Source organism: Pyxicephalus adspersus, chromosome 9 (genome assembly GCF_032062135.1).
Source record: "Pyxicephalus adspersus chromosome 9, UCB_Pads_2.0, whole genome shotgun sequence".
NCBI lineage: Eukaryota > Metazoa > Chordata > Amphibia > Anura > Pyxicephalidae > Pyxicephalus > Pyxicephalus adspersus.
Window position 1 is genome coordinate 11,623,971 of NC_092866.1, and position 24,462 is coordinate 11,648,432.

At 38.9% G+C, this 24,462-nt stretch overlaps 1 protein-coding gene across 1 annotated transcript in view; it reads left to right on the forward strand.

Moving 5' to 3' along the window:
- The first annotated feature begins 1,285 nt into the window (after positions 1–1,285).
- The window catches only part of LOC140338377 (cadherin-1-like), a 40,524-nt gene continuing 17,347 nt past the window's right edge, over positions 1,286–24,462 (forward strand). The window contains exons 1-2 of the mRNA XM_072422580.1: positions 1,286–1,606; positions 4,311–4,419. Of these exons, the coding sequence (XP_072278681.1) occupies positions 1,550–1,606; positions 4,311–4,419 (166 nt within the window). The 5' untranslated portion in view covers positions 1,286–1,549. The remainder of the gene's footprint in view (positions 1,607–4,310; positions 4,420–24,462) is intronic.

Genomic DNA, 24,462 nt, shown 5'->3' on the forward strand with positions numbered 1-24,462 from the left:
TAGTCTACAACTAAACCCACAGAATATATTTAGTCTTAAACCAAACTTCCAGTATGTCTGTAGTTTCCAACCAAACCTGAAACATTTCTCTAGTCTCCAACAAACCTCCAGCACATCTCTAGTCTCCAACCTATCCCACAGCAAGTCTCTAGTCTCAAATCCAATCTGAAGAACATCTCTACTCTCCAACCAAACCTCCAGCATGTCCAAAGTCTCTAACCATGATTTCCTCTAGCACATGTGCAGTCTCATCATTCCTCTATAGCGGGGGTGCCCAACAGGTGGATCGCTGTCTACTGGTAGATTGCAAAGCAACGCGAGTAGATCACGGAGCCCTGCCTTTCAAAATGAACTCTATCGCACACAGGATTTATTAAGTCCAAGCTTTTATTGTTGGTGGATCATTTTGACTTGGTCATTTTAAAAGTAGCCTGCAAGCCAAAAAAAGTGTGGGCACCCCTGCTCTATAGGGTTACATAAACCAAACATCCTGTGACATGTATTGGTAATATCAGAGACCCCTTCACCAACTTACAAAATGGTAGATAAAAGCACAGAAAAATCCAGTATTTTTCTAATTTCTAACTTGTGCTTTTCTTTCTAAAAATAATTTTTTCCTTTGAACTAGAAAAATTGACAACTCCAGTAGGAATGAATTCCCTAGCAAAATACCCCCCCCCCCCCAAATCTTTGTCACCACCTCCTTTGCACATCATCACCTCTCCTCTACTGTGTCTATCTAATTGCTCTCTATGATGGCCCAGCTCCTTCACCCTGAACAAAAGCTGCAGGGAGAGGACAAAAAAGGAAAACTTAGCATCTTATTTATAAAAACATTAATTGAAACTAAAAAGGTAAATACTATAGTGTCACTTTATCCTTAAATCAGGGAACCAGCAAACATCAGGCTTGAACAAAATTTACACATTGCATTTCTTTGAAACCCTGATCTGTGAAATTTCTAAATTTTGAAGTCAATAGGGAAGTTAAACATAAGGAATTTCTTTTTGCACAGTTTTTCTTTTTTTTTTCACAAGGAGGAGCAGAAAAAAATATAAATTTCTTTGAAATAACCAATTCCCATGCTGGACTCATAATTAGCACTTTGCTGATTGTTTACAGGCAGATTAACCTGAAACTTCCATCCATCCCCACTGCTCTGTGTCAATAGTCTGGGCACTCCCAGCTTTTAGTACTAATGGACTAGGCACTGCTATCATCTAGGAGAATGTTCTTCTCTTTTTCCTGGACAATATTAAAGTAATAGTCCTCCTGATACTTTGAAGTGGCTGAGGGCTCTCTGATAGTATCATATTTCATCCTCCAGGTGAGACTCCACAGGGTGAGTAATCTGCATGCACTGAAACCAGGTGACGTCTTCCAGCAGTCACCTCTCCAGCCGGACCACGCCCACCTAGGTGCAGCACCTGGGGACGCCACGCCCACCAGAGGGAGAGAGAGGAGAGGCAGCTGGGACAGTCACATCGCTCAGGACTTTGTACAGGATCTGACACCAACCCTGAGATCCCAATTTACAGCCGGAGCCCCAATGGGGAGGAATCAGAGGAGCTACCTGGGAGCTGCACTGCTCTGCCTTCTGCTGCAGGTTAGTTCTATGTCCCCAAAAAGTTCTGGATAACTAGGAGATTATCTAACCAGCACCCTATATACACCCACCAAGTGTCCCCTGGATACCTAACATTAGGAGGACACCAGACTAGAAGTTTTTGGACACTTACCTTACTTGTGAATGCTTACCTAGTACCAAGTGGACACCTACCTACTATATCTGTATAATAATTCGGCTTTATGGATACCTACCCTGCTAAATATTAGCAACTGCCCTATGGACATCTACTCTTTCCTATTTTGGCTACTGATTATGGACACTTACCACCTAGTACTTTATTTCTGTAAAAACACCTACCCCTCTCTGTGCTGGCTATTTGACACACACCCTCTCTATATTAATATTTTCCTATGGACACCTACTAATATCTTAAATGGCTATTTTGTTTATTATTACCTATGATTGTCTTCCATTTGACCACTTACTCTTCCCTGTATTTTCTAATTTTTTTATGAACACCTACCCTTCCCTGTATTGACTGTTTTTTTTTTTCTAGACACATAACCTTCTGTGTATTGGCTGGTTTAACTACCCTTCTGTATATTGGCTTTTACCTCTATGGTCACCTAACCTTCTCTATATTATTTTTTTTTTACCTCTATGGACACCTACCCTTCTATATATTGACTTTTATCTATATGAACACCTACCTTTCTATATATTGGCTTTTACTTATATGAACACCTGCCATTCTGTATATTGGCTATTTTTTCCACGAAACCCAACCTACTGTGTATTGGCTGTTTTACCTATAGACATCTAGTCTTCTGTATATTGGCTTTTACCTATATGGACACCTAACCTTCTGTATATTAGCTAATACTTTTATAGACACATACTCTTTCTTATATTGGCTATTTTCCTTTTGGACACCTCCCCTTCTCTTTATTACTGATTACCTTGATGAACACCTACATTTTCTGTATTGGCTGTTACCTCAATGTACACCTACCCTTCTCTATACTGGCTTTCCCCCAATGAACACCTACCCTTCCCTTAAATGGCTATTACCTATATGGACACCTACCCTTCTCTGTATTGGCTTTTACCTCTATGGACACCTACCCATTTCTATATCGGCTTTTACCTCTGTGGACACCTACCCCTCTATTTATTGGATTTTGCCTCTATGGACACCTACTCTTCTATATACTGGCTGTGCATCCACCCTTCTAAATATTACCTTTAAGGACATCTACCCCTCTCTCCATTGTCTATTTTTCCTGACACATAGATTACAATATAGTATACCAGACTAGACAACTCTATATTAGCTTCTTCCCCTTTTTCTGCCTCATATACACTTACTTAACTGTGCAAAACCTAACTACTTACTGTTATGCACTCAAACCTTCTAGAGTGTCTTTGGGCCTGAGCTGCCAGCATATTGGCCCCTTTCTGACTCTCTGCTATGATTTTTCCTGTAATTTGCTTATCTCACTCACCATAATATAAAGTTCCTTCATATGTGATGTTCCTGAGTAATATTCATCTCAGAATTGGTAACATTGTGGTCTTTGAAGAATATATTGTATTTTATATGTAGCGTGTCACTGAAAATTGTCTTAAAATGAAACTTCTATTGGGAGAAATTGAAACATTTCCAATATGTGAGTGATAAGAGTGAAAAAATAATTAAGTTGACACAAACTATCATTGATACAATATTTTACTATCAGTTTGCATGAACCTGAGAGCAGATGGAATCTGATTGGGCACTATTAACGTATTATAACTTGTGCCACCATATGGTTACCCCAAATGTGATTAGTACAAGGGGTGACTGGAAATTCCCTAATTCCCCTTCAGTCACCTCCATGGGTTTTTCTGGCTGGGGTAAACCCCTCAGAAGTGAAAGTGAATGTGCTTCATGGTCTGGAGCAGACTAGATGCTGCTGGCCTCATTTCAGAGAATATGGAAGGGAGGGGGTGCAAATATCAATATGTTCTTTCCAATGTGCAATACTGGACCCAATCTCTGCTTTGGAGATAATGAAGCTTGCTCAATGGTTAGCACTCTGTCCATGCAGCACTTGGGTCTTGGTCATGACCATATCTAAAAGGAGTTTGTACATTTCCTCCTACACCCCAAAAACAAACAAGGCTTTCTAAAAAAAAATGGCCTTAGACTATGTCAGGTTATTAGATTGCAAAAGTCATGACTATGGACCCTGTAAAGTGCTATGCAATATGTTGGTGCTATATAAATACATGACAATAGTTACTGCCTACTTTGCAGCTATTTTTCTCTAACTGCCATCTCAAACTGAGCTGATCTCAATAGCTCAAGCTAAAAATGACACCAACAAGAATAAGTCAACGCTAAGACTTCTCAGACTCATTATTTGCATGGATACATTTAATTATTTATTAAATTGCAAGATTTTATATTTACATGACTGCAAAGGGGATATTAGTTATAACTTTTTCTTTCTTCTAACAATAATAAAGAATTAAAATATGTACAAATCCACCATACTTCTCCTTTCAAGTGAAAATTTGTCAGTGAATGTGGAAATCTGCGGCATTTGTGTGGCTAGATATGTTCTACGTCTCGTTAGACACTTCCTTATAAATTATGCAGTGCTATGTCATATGTAGCCAATATAATAATAAAAATGATAATAATAAAAATGAAAGTTCTCTTGTCTGTGCCAACCAATGTTTTTTCTATTTCAAGATTTCAGGAGGATTGGCATCATGGGAGATTTGCCGCTATGATTTTGCCGATAAGGAATACCATTTTTCTGCACGTAGATCTCTAGAGCCTGGCCTGGTGGTGGGTCAAGGTAAGAGTACTGGTCACCCTTTCAGTTTGATTTGATGATAATTCCCTGATTTTTGTGGGTTTTTTTTATCTTGAAAAACCTTCATTAAGATGCTATCAGGCTGTTGGTGGGGGTGGGTGGGTTGGATGGCACTGACTGGGTGGGCTTCATAACCTCTTCAGGTAAATTGTTTGCATTCTTGAAGCTGAAGACTTTATTTACCTTGTTCCTAGGTTGTGAATGTTATCAGTGAATGAACTGTCTCCTATTTAAATAAGTGGATTGAAGGGCCAGAGGGCTCTTTCAGTTGTTGTGAATATTCATTGTTGTTGAAGGAGGATTTCACAGAGGATAAAGGGCACATTTTAAAGTCCCTTTTTACACCTGTGGTGGAAAACCCTACAGTTAGCCTCACCCAGACGCATGGCCAACCTCTGCCGAGTACCCAGAAGTTGTGATAGTTAATGCATTAGTATCCATTGTCCTTGCACTTGCTGTACAGATCTGTGCAGACAGAAGTAGCTTGACTTTATGGAACTGTGCAGTCCTCTGCAAACTCAGCACTGTGCAAACACGTGCAAAATGTTCCCATTCAATTGAATAGGAACGGTTAGGAAAATGTTTGAGTCTGCAGTGGAACAACTGAAAATCTAAATAGCCCTAAATGTTCTTTAAATCAGGGTATATGCAGGATTGGTGCCAGGGATGGCTGACAAGGAGAGTATAGGATGACAAATGCAAAAAGGGGGTTGGATAGATGAAAGGGCTACAGAACTTTCCTGCATTGTTTGGTGATAGGAACCAAAAGGCAGAGGCAGTAGGCATAACACTTCCAGTGACCCTGTAGGGTACTCTAACTGAATTCTAGCCACAGTGCCATTTAATTTTCAGCACTGCGTAATATGTTGGCACTATATAAATACTGTTTATTAATAATAATACACAAAGTTTTAGGGCTATGAACCAGAACATATTTCAACGTACCTAAATTAGATGTAATGGCTGCATTAGTTATTTTATTGAGCAGGTATAGAAGAATACCCATTGATCTTGAGATCAACTGTCCATTTAAATGGCATAGCCCTCAGGTATGAAAAATTAAGGGTTGCGGGATGGGTGTGTAGTCTAAGGCTGTGTACACACGTGCAATAATTATTGTTGGAAATGAACGACTGACAACCTATCGTCTGATAATCAATAAAAAAGAAAGTGCACAACGATGCCGATGAACAAGGATTGTCGCTGGAAACGAACGACCGTCCTGGCGAATCTAATTGGGTGATGATCGTTTGCAGTCCATTGTGTGTACGGTCCATCGTATCTAGCGTATGGACACTATTGGTGGATTACATGTGAACAATCGTATTGTTACAGCATGTACAGAATTGTGCACAATACAATGGTTCAAAATAATCGTGCTTAATCGTTGATCTGTCGTTAGTTGTTCATTATCTAAGGACAATTATTGCACGTGTGTACCTAGTCTAAATCAGGGGAGCAACCTAGGGGGTCAACTGTTCCTATAAAACAGAAAAAAGAGAAAAGTTGAAAAAAGATGATAATTGCTTTGCATTCATGTTATAGAAAATACAATTTTGCATGGTGTGATATTCACTATCTTTTTTTATTTAAGAAACTTAGTTTTATTCTCATGGGAATCTTGATGGAAGGGGTTGTCTGTCTTGGGCCAATAAATCTGGAAAGACCCCATGGCAGTTGAGTACTTGGTCTTTTGTTGGCCCTATCCCACCCGAGCCCCGAGGACAGGCGTGCCCCTTGTTTGTTTCTGCATTAGTTGGTTCAGTTTCTATTATCTGCATTGTAAAAAAAAATACATTTTTATAATAGCTTTTTACTTTCTATAGAAAGCGGGAGTAGCTGGGCAATTGCACTCAATTATATCATTAAAAACATCAAGTACAGCTCTAAAAGAGCTTTCCATGTGATTGACATCTATAATTCAGAGAATGGAAGTGTCGCCGAGACATAATGATCCGACGTTCGCTTCCTTCTTATGGGAAAATGTACACTTTGTTCACAAGCAGGCAATAATCCTAGCATAGATCTATATTTTTCAAAAATATAGTAGTTTTTTTTTCCATTTTTAGATGTCATGCAGATTATTCTAGCTTCCTTTTTTCATGCTGCCATTTCAAGTCTAAAATATTTGACATAAAGGGAAATACAATGTGGAATATCTTATTGTTCTGTATCGGGATGAATGATGAGGGTTATAGAGTATTTATTGATGGATGTGCCATTATACAAGCCATGCATGTTGTATAGTATCTGTTCTGTATATAGATGGGGGTTATACAGTATTTAATATTGGCTGTTCCAATATACAAGGCCATTTGTGTTGTATGGTATCTGTTTTGTATATAGATGGGAGTTATACAGTACATATCATTGGATGTACCATTATACATGGTCATTGTGTTGTATGGTATCTGTTCTGCATAGGGACAGCAGTATACAGTAAATATTGTTGGAATTACCATTATACATGGCCATGCATATTGTATGGCATCTGTCCTGTATAGGGATAGCAGTATACAGTGTATATTGTTGGATGTACCATTATGCAAGGCCATTGTGTTGTATGGTATCTGTTCTGTATAGGGATAGCAGTATACAGTATATATTGTTGGAATTACCATTATACATGGCCATGCATATTGTATGGTATCTGTCCTGTATTGGAGCCTATTGTGTTGTATGGTGTCAGCTCTGTATAGGGATGGAGGTTGTACAGTGTATATTGGTGGATGTTCCATTATGCAAGTCCATTGGTGTTGTATGCTATCTGTTATATATAGGGATTGGGGGGTATACAGTATAAATACAAAGCCATGTGTGTTGTATGGTACCGGTTCTGTATAGGTATGGGGGAATACAGTATATAATGTTGGATTTACCATTATACAAGACCATGCATGTTGTATGGTACCTGTTCTGTATGGGGATGGGGGTTATACAGTGTATATTGGTGAATGTACCAATATACAAGGCCATGTGTGTTGTATTGTAGCTGTTTTTAAGCAGATACACTTAATTCACTAAGCTTAGCTAAGATGGCTATACATCAACTGATCAATTGATTTTTAGCTTGATCGATTTGTTTGATATAAATGCTGACCATTGATTTCTAATCTATTGATTACTCCATATTGCTGTTAATGCATGATTGATTCTTTAATATCTATTTTTGTGATTGATTAAACTACAAATGAAAATCAAAGCATGTGCTGATACTTCAAAATCCAATTGAACAAATAAAAAAAATATTTCAATGGAAACTTTCTGATCCATAGAAATGAAGTTCTTTTAATTCTAATAAGTCTCATAATGTCTTTCCACTTTCTATATCCCTCAGTTTATTATGGAAGTTAGAAACTGCTCTTATAGGGATTTTCAAGTGTTTGATAAAGCTCAGAAAACAGAAGTAGCTGTTCTAGGGCGCCAAGTGGTTAAAAATAAATCGTCATTTGTATGAAAGCGTTGTGTAACTGCTTCTCACAGCGTCTCGTCTAAAGTCTACAGAAAAAAACTTCCTTTTTTCTCCCTTTAATATTTGCATTGTATGTTCAGGCAGGTTTGTGTCTATTTTAATTTCAATCTATTTGTCTTATTTAAAGAGCTGCCATCATCGGCTAGGAGGTGCATAGCATAGTCACCTGAGTCTAGTTCAATGTAGTTTTAGTATATATCGCCACGGCCAATCAAAGTCCCAATCTGGGAAAGTAAGGGAGATCTCAGACGTTTTATTTCTGATGGTTAAGCAAGTGAAGTTCTGCTTTTAATAAGCTTAGTTCAAGAAAATTTGTGCAAGGAATAACAGAATATTTTCTGAAACAGCCTCAGTAGAAAAGCCTGAACTCTGCAGAGAAGAACCCGTGCTCTGCATGGTAGTAGCAGTCTCTCTGCAGAGGTCCCCTAAGTAAACATTCGACCTCATATTTGACTGTGTCAGTTCTCATATAACCTGTTGTCACCAGACTGCATCCATTGTAGATGTGACAATTTCTAATCCTGATGTTTGTCACCGCACCCCATGGCATTTTCTGTAAACATTTCAGCTCCCAAAAAAAGTAGAACGACACCATATGAATCATAAATCATTTATGACTGTTGTGTTATAATAATCAGACAGAACAGGTATTAATGAGAATATAACAATGTAAAGCTCAATTATATTGAAGTATGGATCACTATCAGTATGTACAGAACTAGGATATCGGCTATTGTGAGACTGCAAGGCTCTGCATGGCCAGGCTGGACCTTCCAGTTCCATGGAAGCTGGGAACAGGCTACAGCTGTATAATTATTGTTCCCTTCTGCCTGCCCGTGGTTCCACACCTTTTATTTTGATATGGCTTTTGTTTTCTTGTGACTTGTGGCATACAACGACTTGTTATCACAGGCCCGCCGTAGAGGTGTGTTCATGGGCCGCGCTGGAAAATTAGTAAAAAACCAGTTGTGTGACATTCTCAGTGCCTGGGCGTCTGGGAACTACAGGAAGAGTGTGTATGTGTGTGTGTGTATATGTGTGTGTATATGTGTGTGTGTATATATATATATATATATATATATATATATGGCAGATGAGAAGCTCAGACTTAATCAATCTTGTGTAAAATTCATGTTGAGCTACTGAGCTCTATAAACAGTATACATATATATCACATTACCAATGTTTAGATATGGAATCTGCATTCTTTTTTTTTTTTTTTTTTGTTCTTTTTATTTTCACCCGATCATTATATATTTCCAATCCTAGATTACAACGCTCACATTCTCTTTTATATCAGGATAACAGTGAAATAAAAAAGACAATGAAACAACATGGAGGTGGTGGGCTCTGTAGTTCTAAGAGACAGCTGACCACACTGTAATTGTTTTACTAGACAGGATCAACTGGTTTTCAGCCTTGCTAAAGTATACTTACAGCACACTAAAATGATATACAGTAACACTGTTAAGGTGCCTTAAGTGATTCTGTGACTTGACGAATCGGGTTACCGTTTCCCCACTTTTTTGGTATAAATTTGATTGTTTCCTTGTTTTAGGCTTTTGGTAATTTTAAAAGCATCTATCTGACCTGTTTGGGACTTTGCTGCTTTTTATTTCTTTGAAAACCTAACAAAGTGCTAATGATGTCCGCTCTTTAGAAGATGATGTGTACTGCTAATGGGCGTTTAGTTGAATATGAATCACCATGGCTAATGTGTTTGTAAATGTGATGAACACACCAAAAGTCAAATATTCATCATGTATTACTATATACAATATGTATATATAGTATGGTCTGGTATCACATATCTATTTCTGCCTACAGTTTATGGTTTCGCAAATTTTTGCTCATGGATCTGGGGAAAGCAAAGAAGGGTCTTAGTGGTCATGTGACCGCCAAATAAAGTGGAAACTATTGTGGTGTTTAATGCTTATTAAGTTATATGGTGTTACAAAAACTTTTACACTTTAGATAGCAGTAAGTTTTTTTTTTTTTTGTTTTTTTTTGCTGGTGTATCTCTTTGGGGAGATCTTTCTTCAGGACTACAAATGGTGGACAACTTGGAGCCAACGGGCACTCAGACCCCACATTTTTTAGGATTCAAACCTCTGTGTTTTTTATCACTGTCTGTGCCTTCCTGCCCCAGTGTCACCTTCTCTTCTCATATACAGCAAGTGTCTCAGGAAAGTAAAGGGAAATCTCCTCTATGGAATCCTGATAGCATTGTTGACTCTTCCTCATTCTATCCTCTATGACAAAACTAAACTAAGCAGCAATATAAATTTATTATATAATGGAGGGTGTTTGTTTTGGATTGCAAACCCCAATTCATTGCCCCCGAATGCTGGCATTACATTGTGTTTATGGCTTTTGTGTACATATTAACCCAGCATATTTATTAGTCTCTGGGTTGTAGGTTTATGCTATTACTTGGCATATGATATGCTGTTTCGGAGGTATTTAGGAACAATATAGTGGATTAGGTTACTAAAATTCCACATCTTAGCAGGAAGCATGGTTATCAGTCATAGACAATATAACTTTCCAGGTTTTCCTATTCAAGGTATTCAGCATTAGAGGCATATCATATGAACATGTAGACTGATACATACTGATACATTCTGAAAGTGGACAAGCCCTTGGGGGACAACAATGATAAGAACACTTTGGTCATAATTCAGGACAAGTTTCACTGCTTGAGGGTAGATAAGTCCAGGCCTGTTTGGTGGAGATATCAGTCTGGGTGTCTGATCTCTCGCTTTGATTACAAAATTCAGATAGTGCTGCCACTTGAAAGGCAACCAAAAAGTGCAAATCTTTCTCTAAATTACTCTTCAATGGGTACACCCCTGAGATCTATTCACAATGGTCTGAGGTCAATTTTATTATCTGTTTATAAGTAATGTTTTAAAATGTTGTATTATATATATATACATACTCGCTGAGATAAAGGGTGTAGGTGACGTTAAAGGTAGTAAAGCAGATCAGCCAGAGAGGCCAATCAATTTTGAGTGAATTTCATTTTGAGCTACTGAGCTCTATATACAGCAGAATCTTTCTGTAGCTGGAAAATATAAGGAACCTAGCCTACAGCCACACCTGCTGACTGTAAATCAAACTTTCAAATATTGCTTAACTCTCTTCTAATAAACAAATAAATAAGATTATATATTGGTTGCAAAACACAACTGCAACCATTTGCTTGTATGGGTGTGGCACAAGGAGGGTAGAAGGTGCAGCAGCTCTAGGCATGAGGACAATATCAGCAAAAGAAAAACGGGGAACGAGCATTTCTTTCTTATGTGCGGGTGGGTTGCTCATGGTGCCGTCGCTGGCGTGTTCCTTTTAGATAAAACCAAACAAATAGGCTTGGAAAACAGATGTGAGTAATAATTCAAATACCTCACACCTACATTTTGCTGTGTAAACATAAGATCACCTTTCTAAGGCGCCCTGTGTAACTTATTTCCAGTTACCGGAAGGGGGAAGTTGTTGCTTTATGGCCTGTAGATCAGACAACCGGTCTGTAGGACAGAGTGCAATGTGCCTATCTATATCAACCAATTAGGTTTACTGACTGGTGTAAAGGTCCAATAGCAGCACATTCTCTCTTTTCTTTAAAAGAAAACCTATAACCTGAAAGTTGTTCCCAACAACATGAATAAGAGAAAGGAATAGTTATTAGTAAGGAATTATTTCCTGTTGTCATCCTCCAACTGTTTTTTTCCATTAGTGCTTTACCATGCTCTGTTCCTCAATGTGTGAAGGTGGAAAAAGAAGCAGGGCTTGCTTCCTCATGCCAGAACTGAAGCCTGGTGGCTGGTAGGGTAATGATTAAGAAAAAGAGAGGTGGACGAAAAGCAGAAATTTAGCGTATATGAGACAGAAGCAGGGAGATCCTTGCATTTCCAGTCCTCAAGTGCAGCTTCCTCTCCAGCAAGGAGAACAGTAAGCACCAAAGTGGTGACATTACTGGATCTTACTACAAATCTGGTAAAAGACCGGTAATCAGGGGCCATGCCATTCTGCAGATACAAGAGATATAAGGAGAGGAGATATAAGGCTGTAAGTACGAGAAGTTCTCTGCTATTTTACAGGGGGAATTCCAGATTCCAGTCTACATGGTGGCTTCCAGGACAGCTTTATTATTATTATTATTATTATTTAATAATAAACAGGGTTTATGGAGCCAAGATATTAAGCAGCACTGTACATTAAATAGGGGTTGCAAATGACAGACAGATGCAGACAGTGACTCAGGAGGAAGAGAGGGCCCTGCCCCGAAAAGCTTACAATCTAAGAGCTTTAGGGGCAACACATTAAGAAAACCATTCCATTCTATGTCTTATTTGTTTGCCTCCAGATATTTCCATGATAGCTGGAGGCAAATATGTAATCAGCATGTTTCAGAATCTCTGTGTGTATTACCAGATTAAAAAATAATGGTAGATTTGGGAAGAAAAGTTTCAGTGGGAGCAGAGGTGTGTCAGTTTCATTGTTGCATCTCACATTTCCTAATGTTTTGGTTTTGTTTTAAGAAATTGCCTGTGCTTGGTTAGCCTAATAGTATATCTGTCTTTTCTTTCCCATTCATGCTTAGACCTCCAGGTAAAATCCTCTCAGTAGGGTGCCCAGCTTCATGTGTTTTTGTTTACAGGAGACAATTAACAGGTTTATATGTTACACAGACACCCAGGGGCTTTGCTTGCTTTCGAAATTCCTGAACGTCTTAAGACGGACTGGTGCAAATTGCCTGGAACTTGACATGCCCTCACTTGTATCCACATCTAATGGGCTTTTGCAAGAATTAGGATGGTGGTTAAAGGAAGTATGCAAATATCAATAGTAGTAACAGCAAACAGTGAAAATTCCCTCCTGGGCAGAGTTTGGTTAGTTAGGAAGTTCTTGATGTTTACTCTTTATTGGAGAGAACAGGGTTTAGTATTTATAGAGCCGGCCCAAAACCCACTTTTCCAGTATCCACTCAAAACATGGTACTCCAAGTGTGCATACATACCAAGGACTCTTTTTCATTTCAGAATCTTCTCATGATGTGTTGCTATTTGCTACATAAAAACTATAGTTCCTCAACCATTTGGGATTGCCTTGAGGCCAGCTATGCTGCAAAATGTATTTTATACATTTTTTTTATTGTGTTCATTATCGAAAGGTGATATTGATGTCACAGAAAGAGAACGGTATGATGCCCAAGGCACAGGGAGGTTCGTTGGCCTCGCCAAGCCTACTGGCAGCAGATCTACAGTCATCAAGGTGCCCTACATGAAAGGTTTACGGGAGACACTCCCAGGCTTTTGAAATAGTTGCTGTGTAAGCAGGGGATGTTCAAAGCCAGGCAACTGTATCATTCATCTCTAAAGGCAGGAGTGTGTGGTTATGAGTCTCAAGTGGCCCTTTTCTCAAAGCAGTCCTTAATTAGCACTAACGGTGCAAAGTTTCATGTGTCTCTATAACAGGTAAAGTAACTAAATGGTCCTCCAAGAATGTAACCAGACAATGGGAAAGTGGACTGGTGAAGTCCATGTCGTACTTGGGATGTTGTTGCTTGTGCCTGCATGTTTAGCTATTGTTGTTGGTAACGATGAGGGCTTATGATACAAAATGTCATCTTGTCCCATGAAGGACACCTATGAAACAGCTATTATCAACCAGGTTTTGTCAAACATTGGGGTTCCTCCAAACGTTTTCAGGTTTTCTTTGAGCTATGGCTGATCATAAGATGGTACCTGTATAGTTCTGGGACCAACACCACTTGGCAATGCCAACTGCATGAAACTAAGGACATTTGTAACTTTCTTTAGGAAGGCATTCCTACTACTAGCAACCAATGCAAATAGTATTTTACTTGCTGATTGAACATGGTAAGGGTTCCCTGGCACCTGAAATTTTAAGGTTGAGGATTGAAAAAGACTGTTAGAACTCAAGCTATGTTTTAACCTAAACCAATGCTTCAGAGAAGCCCTATATTTCCAAATCCAACCATTTAGGGTGTCATGTTTTCCATTTTCCCAGATAAAAGCCCTTCTGTCAACATGTATGTAGGTGGCGTGTTATTTGCTTTTTACTAAGCTGCATCCCAGCAACCTGATTGTGTAGCCTTCAAAGGTAACAAAGCTTCATCTGACATTTTCCACTGTATAAAATGGCCCTTGTTTAAGGTTTAAGCTCAGCCTACAGACTTCAACCTTGTATTTTTATGTACCGATAAAGCAAGCACGCCTCCCCTTCAGCAGCCTGTAAACCTGTTGTATTGTGCCAAGGTTCCAGTTAAACGTTAACTCGCTTATCTGCGGTATTTATACATTCCTCTCTTTTGGTTGACTGATAAACCTATTTCTCAGCCCTGGCAGAGAAATGTACAAGCTCAGTAAAGGTCGTTTTTATAAAAGTTATTCATTGCATTGCAGACCTCATCTGTGTCCCATATATCATGCAATAAAATCAAGGAGAATTCTTTATTTCTACAACCAGCTTGTTATTGATGCCACTCCTTTGTGGTCATTGGTTTGCATTCCTAGGATTTTGGCCAGCAGGCCTGTCTGTTTTTAGTGATTTGTGTTGCTGGAACGTAATTGAGTTCCCTGGGTTCAGAGGTCAGCAATTAATTTCTAAAATGCCTTGTGAAAATGCTAATTTCTCTTGCTTGCTTAGTGTGCTGTTGGCATATACAAACATTGGGTGAAAAGATCTGTAAAACCACATATAGATAATTGGAGCCATTGTGTGTCTGAAGCAAAAATCTAGCATGTTTACAATGGCCCCGATACCATTTATCGACCTGTTTTGTCAAACAACCGACCAGGATGACTGCCTGTGGTTGAGGACAATGATGGTGTGTGTTAAAAGGCTGTAATGTCATATAATGAACAATGGCGGAATGATGATGTTGCGTTCTACCAGACCCGAGGGCCCTGTGTTGAATTTATATTCATAGGCCGGTCTGATTCCTGTCAGGAGAGCTGTAAAGAAAGGGCGAGGCCGTCCCCTCCCTCATAAAGAGCAGCCATTAAATATTGATGGAGGTTGTCTGACTCAGCTGGTTGTTGAGATCCCTCTTTGAAGATAAACAAAGCAGGAAGTTTGTACCGGTCGGGCTGTAATATTTCTGTGTCTGACAAGTACACAACTGCGGCCTGATGGGCTTTGCGGTCAAAACATGTGCTGTTCATAATTTAGTACCGGAAACATCATGACTGCGCCACACTAGACAAAAACATGGCGGAACAGTCTGACGTACAACACCATCCCAGCTAGGTTCTGGAGGGATGGGCAGCTGGGAGTATAATACGGACCTAGGGTCACCACCTGGCTGTTACCTGGTCAACAAAAATCGGGCCTGTTATCTTCATTATTTATTGAAAACCACTCACACCTTTTTTTAAAAAAAGTATATTATTTTATTTTGCTGCAATAAATGCTGATTAGTAAAATATATATTTTTGTAATGTGCTGCCTGCCTTTGAAATTCAAAAGCAATAGCACCACAACAAAGCTCACATTAGGCCTGATTTAATAAAGCTCTCCAAGATTGGAGGAGATATATGGGAGAATCTGGGTTATCCTGGAAATTATATTTTAAAAATCAATTCTTAGCAAATGTGTTCAGTCCTTGACCAGATCCGTTGCAACTTTGCTAGATCACCCAGGTTCACCTATGATAGTCATATATCTTTACCAGTCTTGGAGAGCTTTATTAAATCAGGTCCACTGTCTTTAACCAACTTTTTTTCCAGAATACTCAGAATACTTGTACCAGGTCTATATTCGAGAGTAATATAAAGCTAGCAGATTAGCATGACAGACAGGGCCAACAATGGCCACCTTCATACATCATCAAAACTATTTTTCTGCCATATGCACTTGGCCTTGGGATCTCCTTTAGACCTTGGATACTGGACAGAGAGTAACATCCCTATCCCGGCATCCTTGGCTTGAGTGCAATAGTCAAATACTTCATTTAGGTAGGGGTCCGTAAATAAATGGCACAGTACTATTGAATGGAGACAGGCCTAGCTCTCCATATCCCTAATATGGCTTCTGAGATTTCTAAATAATTGCAGCTTGCATCTGATGAAATGATAATCACCTAACTTCATTCTCTGGAGATTTGCATAATAAATGTAATAATAAAATGAAAACATTGGGCCTTGGAAGCGAATGGATGGCATCACTGGAAGCCTGACTCGGTGCTGGGAACAGTTCCAATTCCAGTTCCTTACAGTTGCCCCATCAAATAACAGTCTGGCATGTCGGACTCTGGCCATATTTACATTAGAAAGGTTGCAGCAGAACAAGTGATACTGTGGGCTGATATGGTAAAACATGGCTTTGCCCCTACCTCTGAGTATTTGGACAGGTTATGCTCACCTTTGTCATGTGCATGGTTAGAGTTAAAATTCCCTTTTAAAGATCCTTCCTGGTAATACGGCACCAAAGCTTTCATTGCATGCATTAAAAGAAGACTCCTGGGTAGGAAAACAGCAGACAATCAGCAATAAAAAATGCTGATCTATCACAACTAAGACTAATGCTGCCCACTTGATTTAATAAAATGATTGTTTCTATTTGATGATCAAATCGAGCAATTATCAATGACCCATATGACTTGGTTTTATGGAATTTCTTTCCATACTGGTAATGGAGCCATTATAGATTGATTCCCAAACAATCACCATTTCTGTTTACTTTTTCCAGTATGAATTTAACACTGAAAGCGATCGTATTGATGCAGACAGTTGTGCTGCTCGCATTTTATCTAATGATCATTTCAGAAATCCCACTAATAAAAGTAATGATATTTCCCAAATTCTTATGTGTATGACTATTAAAGATTAAAAGGGCTCTGTTTGTACAGGATTCATGGCACAATACCCATTCACTACTCCTGACAATATAAAAGCATGTTTAGTTTTAATCATCAAGAGCCCCATTGCACAAAAATCCAAAAAATCGAACTTGAGGGGCAATTTTCAATCACTTTCAGGATTGCATTGACATATTTACCACTTTATAGGTCATTAGAATATGCAAAACATGGTGAAAAATGTCAAAATAAAATGTGTAAACCTTAACTGAATGACCCTTTTATTGTTTTCAAAAGATTATTTTAGGTTTATAAACTTTTCACTTGTAAAAGGCAAACAAATGATTGAATACCTGGAATGAAGGGCATAAAATATCAATAGCTGCCATGTGAAGTTACCAGATATGGCATGTACAGAGGTGTAGAGGTTAAATACCTTTCCTCTTCACACAGCTTTTCTTATCAGAGTGATAGTAAAGTTTCGACCAGGTGGGGGTAGGAACTGAAATTCCAGCCTGACAAGGTGTGCAGCTTCGCCCCCTCCTCCAGGCTTCCACTGACTCACCTTTGCTCAGCCATGATGATGATATCATCCTTTCACCTGAAACAGCAGCGAGACAACCGAACAATGTGAGACATGACAGGACAAACATCCTGGGAACAACCTGCCTGCGGTGCCCTTATATGGAGGCCGATGGGACAGCCAAAACCATGGGGTGTATTTAAGGAGGATCGATACTTTTCTTTTTTTTTATTTTTTTTTTTTATAATAAATGTGAATCATTTTTATTTTACACTATGTTTATATGTTTTTGTATAATGGAAATAATGTATAACATCAGTTTATTACCTTTATTTTAAATATGAAGGCGTATGTCAAAGCAAATTTTATATATATATATAGATATATATAGATATATAGATTTATATATATATAGACACATTTTCTTTTTATACACCTTATTCTTTGACATGAAGACCAGTTATATTTGTGGCTCAATTCATATATCCTAATTCATTTGGCGTCAGTGCTCCCTCCTCCTCATCCCCATATTGTAATCGGGGTGTGTCTTCTCCGAGCATGTACAGCAGGTTTATTATCAGTAACAAAGCAGGTACAAACCAAGCAGGTTTGTCACCTTGATGGTATTTTCAATTTGTGTAACTTGGCGTTGGTTGTGATATTGGGAAGAGGGGGTTGATCTTGTTCTTCTCATTTTGGGGCCATAGACATCTCATATGTAAATATGTGATTTGTCTCTTTCAGTGGGGTTGCATAGACATGTTTTATTTCTGAACTTCCTGCATTCCAGCCCTGAAATAACTGAGGTCACTTACTGGCACTGGTCTTTTAGGCAGACAATTTAAAAAGAAAAATGATTACTTAAAAAGTGTAGACTGTCTGTAGATACACAAGGTTTTAGGAGGTCACCCGGACAAAAAAAAAATTGGCCCATAAGTTTGACATTTTAAACAGGAATGCATTGTTCTCTTATAATCCTCTGGTGCATTCCTGAGAATCTGCAAAGTAAACAATTTTGCATAGAAGTGGCTACTAAAAAAGCAGGTAGCTAGAATAGGCCATAGATATTACTGAACAGCAGTAGGTGCATGCCAATCTGAACATAATTTGTTCAGTTTATGAAAATTTGGCACAAAGATAATGATGTTTATTTTAGCAATGTGCCTGTCAACTTTAAGTCTTATGGCTGACTATATTTGTCACTTTTTGTGAAACAGAAGCCCTATCCTGCTGTATTAGTAATATAGGACGTCTGTGTTGATGACAACTATTGGACAAATTTCTTTTCATATCTTCCTTTATCTCCGAGACAAGAAATGGGGAAACACAGTCAGCAAAAAGTATATGACAGAGGTCCTAACTGGAGTTCCATGTTCATTGGTTCACATTCGCCCAGGGACCTGAGTTTGACTGCTACCAAGTACATCTTCTGCATAACAATTTGGTCTTCCCTTCAGGTTGCATGGGTTTTTCAGTTTCATTCCACAATCTAAAAAATGTCTGGTAGGTTAATCGGCTTCCACCGAATTTAATACAAATATGGTAGGGACGTTGGTTATGTGGATATGGTAGCAATGGATTAATGTTCCATAAAAAAGCCTAGTGATAAAAGCATCAGGTTGTCTGTGATCCACTTAACGTCTAATCAGTCTATCCTTCCAAAAGAAGAAGCTATATTGTTTGGTGAACCAGTATGTCCTTAATTTAGAGCAATGGCTGATAAAAAAAAAAACCCATATGAAATGGTGACATGGTAACCATTTTGTTGGGGGAATCAATTTATTGAGTTGTATGTTGTCAGTTAACTAGGAACCATGGACACTGATGCATTTAACCTTCTGGAGAAGTCAAGTGGCCTTGTGAGACATCCGGGGTTTTACAGACCAAGGCAGGCAAATCTTGTCTCTAATAATGGCCTACAGCCTTGAAGCCTAAATTACCCCTTGTTTTCTGTTTCTGTATATAATACATAATATATGATATGTATCTGTTTAATAATGGGGGAAAGTTTAAGCATCTTTTATGTTTTTTCATTCTTACTGTATACTTTGTAACATTGTGTTGGTAAAGCCAGTTGTGTTGTATGGCAAGGCAGTAAATAGGTATATGGCTCTAAAGCTGCGTACACACTTGCAATTTTTGTCGTTGGAAAGGATCTTTCACGATCCTTTCCAACGACAAGGGGCTGCAAGATGCATGAACGATGCTGTACATACAGCACCGTTCATGCTCTATGGAGAGGGGAGGGGAGAGAGATTTTCGCCCGATAATTGGCCGATGCCGATTATCGGGCGATAAAAATCTGCCGTGTGTACGTAGCTTAAGATTTTTATAGAATGCAACTAGCCTGTTTCTGGAGTAAAAGTATAGAGATCTCTACATGGGGTTTTCAAAATAAAGCATGTCCTGGTGCTGGCTTCAATTGGAATCCACACAAGCAGGGTTGGGTCGAAGTTTTCTTCTAATGGGCTGGTACTTGATCTTAGAATCTGTGGTCACAAAACGTTTGATTGCATTGTGTTGATTACATTGAATTCATTTGGTCCCTGTTATTTTTAAGTGCACATGTACATATATACCTATCCAAATTCTTTATGGTTAGTTCAACAACACTTCTAAGTATACCTTCTTCTTCCTCTGCATGGGATTGCAGTTTCTTAACACCCGACTCTGTGCTGTGCACCTTTACCCTTTAATAGTTACAGCAATACCGAAAACAGGTAAACGCACAACAAATAGATTCATGATAGATTCAGGTTTCATTCAGAAAAAATATATACAATCCTAGGAATTTAATGAGTAAGTGGCCAATTTAGAAAAAGGAATGCAAGGATTCATGCTTTCTGAAAATGACTAAATGAGAAAATTTCCAAGCCGACCAGAACATAGCTTTAATTTGAAAAAAAGAAATACTACAGTTTACCCTTTACCACCCTTTTTGTAAACACAAGTTCTTTTCTTAATAAATGTTCCAAGATGTTTGCTCAGACGAACGTCACGCAATGGCCTTACTGCAGTTCTCCATGCATTGTCTTCAATGGATTGTGTACACACGTCGCTGTCTTTGTAACAATGAATGTGAGAGTTGGCTGTATGTACAGCCGCGGTGTTGTTTTTAGATCTGCACAGAACGGTGTTTTTTGGATTCTGAATTTTGTATCATGTCCAGAGTCAGTGATACTTTATACCAAAGTGTTCCACATATCCATTAATATGAAAGTAAGACGTGGAGCCAGCAATCTCATCCTGGGGTCCCTATACTAATGATGGAAGCTAAATGCTATTAACACATCACATAAGGTGGGGCCCTTGGACAGCATTTGGTAGGTTCACTCTCGCGCTTTTTTGTCTTTTTAGATATTGTGAATATCCTAGCTGTTTGGTTCAAATGCGTTAAGCTTCCTCCAAGCACCCAAAATGTGATTATGCTTTTATTTTTGCTGTGAGTCCTAGTGCAATCAAACTTTGAACAGTTAAAGTAAATTTTAAGGTTTACAAACAATGAATTTCTGTCATTTCTTCTATTTTGCTCTGTTACAAATCTTGTATTTTGTTAAATCTGTCCGGAAAATGCAAAAAAATACCTATTAGAAAATCATAGCTGTCGTCTGTATTTTGCCTGTGTTATCTCAAGAAGTCAATCAGCCCTCCAAGTTTTTATCTTGATCTATACAACAACTCATCCCTATGTATTGTAGATAAAGGGATGGGTTCTGTAGTTTAGCAACAACTGGGTAAGGCTGACGACATTTCCTTTAATTTAATTCCAGAATAGACTCTGTGATGTAAGACTAAACAGGAAATAATTAGCTGTGAGCATGATGGGCCTATAGAATGATTCAATTACAAAGAAACGTGCATTTGCTGCAGAAATGTGTTGATTATTTGTTTTTTTGTTTGCCCTGACATATGGTTCAAAGGCTTAAATTGCTGAAAAACTTAGCAAATAACTTGCAATACCTGTATACCCTGCTGTTATACAAGCCAAAGGTTCTAGGTAGAAGGGTGGGATTCTATTTTAATTATAGCTCTTCAGGTTTAATGTAATGGTGATGTAGTCAGCTTGTGAACAGACGTCTAGGTGCTGAACAAATTGAATGTCTACAGGAAAACAACGTAGTAATGACATATATGTCATCACTAGGGAATAGCGTAGTATGTGAGGGATTCAGGCTTGTAAGCTTGTTCCTCTATAGTCTGCTTGTAGAAGTGAATTACCCAGTGTTGGTATACAATGGTTGGCATTTTTATCATGAATAGATCCTATGGAGTCCCAACAGAGTTCTATATATTTGAAGGTTATGCTAATAGACTTTGGACCTGGTTATGATATATATCATATCAGTTATCCCAAGTGTATCAGCACCTTGAAGGCTTAGGGACAGTAATGGGTAAACCACATAGCTGCCCTTGCTGTGTCTTTTGGACAGGTGCACTTTGTAAGCATCAGGCAGCCTATAGTCTATCTCCCATCTCTACTTGGCTGGTGTCCACACAATAAGCCTGAGCCGTGTTTTTACAGAATCTTTGCTTAGTCCTCACAGCTCCACATAAAGCAGGGGTGTCAAACTCTGGCCCGGGGGCCAAATCTGGCCCCCAACATCCTTTTTTTTGGCCCCCGCAGAAATCCTAAATATGAACTGCAGCTGGCCCGCCGCTGGATTGAAATAGCGCCGTTACAACAATTCCCAGCATCACTCGCATCTATAGACCAGCGGGCTCTTTGCCTATGTGTGGCCCCCGCATTGGACTGTTTTAGAGATGCAAATAATACTGGGAATTTTAGTAGCGGCGCTATTTCAATGAAGAGGGAGTTTCGGTGGCAGGCCACTCATTATAAGATTTAGCTCCACATTGGCCGCGTCTGGCATTTCCAGCACTCCCCCTCAGCTGTACTTTTCCTTGCTACTTTAAGGCATAGACTGGAATGGTTGGATTTTCATTGAAGAAGAATATTGTTATTATTATTGTTAGCCTGTGCAAAAAGGTTACCAATAAAATTTAACTCAGAAGGCTACAAATAGAGAAAGATTTTTTTCTTAAATAAAATGCCTATTATGCCTCTTTCTCTATTAAAAAGCTTGTCCCAGACTGATTGTGATGCAAAACTTCTTTGTTTCCATAAGAAAAGGGTTTATATCTAATGAGAAGCAAAAAATTTCTGCAATTTTTTCAATGAATTTCAAGGTAGCCCCGCAACTTTGTCTACATTTTTAATTTTAGCCCTCTGTGTATTTGAGTTTGACACCCCTGACATAAAGGGTCTGCTTGTATTCACGCTAAAGCGCTCTCCACCTGGATCTTGCTCACCTGGATCAGCTCAATTGCATTATAATGTGAGCTTAACCAAGCTAAGACAAGCGTGTATTGTGACTGAGTAAGGTCTGGTTACAGCTGGAAGCTTTGAGCGTCCCATCGCAGCTTGGATGTGATTGTACAGCACAGGCCGTATCAGTTCACCTTCTTTGCTATCATTGTCCTCCTCACCTGCAGATGGTGATGGAAGCCCATCGGTAGCCACCTTGGGTGGCCATTACAATTCTTGTATCAAAGGGGAGATTTCGAACTTGTTAGGCCCTCGGTGGCAATTAGGCAAAGTTGGTGTTTACCAAAAAGGTTTTTTTGTACTAGCACTGGGGGGCAGCCATTGCTTCATTGTTGTGTCTTTGGGACAGGAAGAGAAAGGAAATCCAACCCAGCCCCCTTACATTGTCCCCATTAGCCTTCTGCTCAATTCCTGTTGTAACCCTTCCTTACATCACCATCTAAACCTAAAAAGGGCTAGAGATGAAAGTAGCTCTACATAAATCAGATTACATGCTACTGCTGGCACTTTTGAGCACTTGTTTTATTAAAAGGTTGCGTGACACATGGAATGAAGCTTCCATAAAAGTGGTATCATCATCTCCGTGTGCCTAGGGCAGCTCAATGTCACCATACATCCCCAGCTGCATCTACATGACTTTCTACGTCGTTAGCATCACACTTTCTGCTTGTTATACTTCTAAATAATTAAATGTTTTATAAGCAGACACAATTCTGAATAGGAGCCAACAAGCCAACTTTTGTTTCATATTGCCAGTGTAAGACCTGGTGTAAGGTAGGCTTAGCTTATCCTATTTGCTTTCAGCTTTGTTATTGACAACTGCATCTGACTTCCCGTTCATGAAGAACAAAGAGCTAAACATTAATATTTCATAGCAGAAGCAGTTTATGCCTATACATATTGTTCCAACCTGATGTCCAGAATTGATCACCTATAAGCTGTTTACAACAAAGACAGCCCCCTATGGTTTGACCTTCTTATATCTTTTACTATATTCATTGTCACAAAGCTGTTGTTTGAAAATAAACTATATGGCTAAAAGTGGCGGGCAATCACACCTGAGCTGGTTGGAAATTGTATTTTTTAACCATGGACATTATTACGGAGTTCCATCTTTCTTTGTGACTTTGTTTCAGCAAGATGTTGAAGTGTGTCTGTGTTCGAATTTGTGCTCATCCATTCAAAAGGGCATTTGTGAGGTCAGTGTCTCAGTTTGTCTCAAAGATGTTCCTTTAAACTCATTTAGGCATGGCATTGCAGCTGATTTTGTACACAGGGCACAGTCCTGCTAAAACTGAAAATGGACCTTTTAATCTGTCACCAAAAGGTTGGGACAACACATTGTCAAATTTTGGGTTGGAAGTGTATCTTAACCTGTCATCATAGGAGATGTTTTTTGTTAAAACGTCCCATTAATAATGCTGATGCTCAGAAATCATGATCTACAATTTAGTCCATTTCTTGGTAAATCATGCTGGAGCAAGTAGGTTCAAGATGGGACTTCTGAGCATGTACCATTAGGCTGAGATTATCAGCGGCCAGCCAGCTTCTTTGGCTCTGTGAACTCTTTACTTGCTTGGTTAAAGATACGTTGCTTGGTTATAGGTTCCAAAGTGAAAAATGAAGCAACAATTGCTCATGTTTTATTTTATCTTCTGCCATATCTGGCATAAAGCTGTCCCATAGGGGAAGAGAATTTTCATTTATGTTTGGACGTTGGCAGTGTCTTCACTTTAGCTGTAAACTTGGCACAGGCACTTCGAATTAATAACATTCACAGAGCAAATTCATTATGGTGAAACTTCCAAAGCCCCGAGGTAGCAGGCCTTAATAACACCCGCTGTTTAACCCAATCATTAAATTTAAATGAATAGGATTAG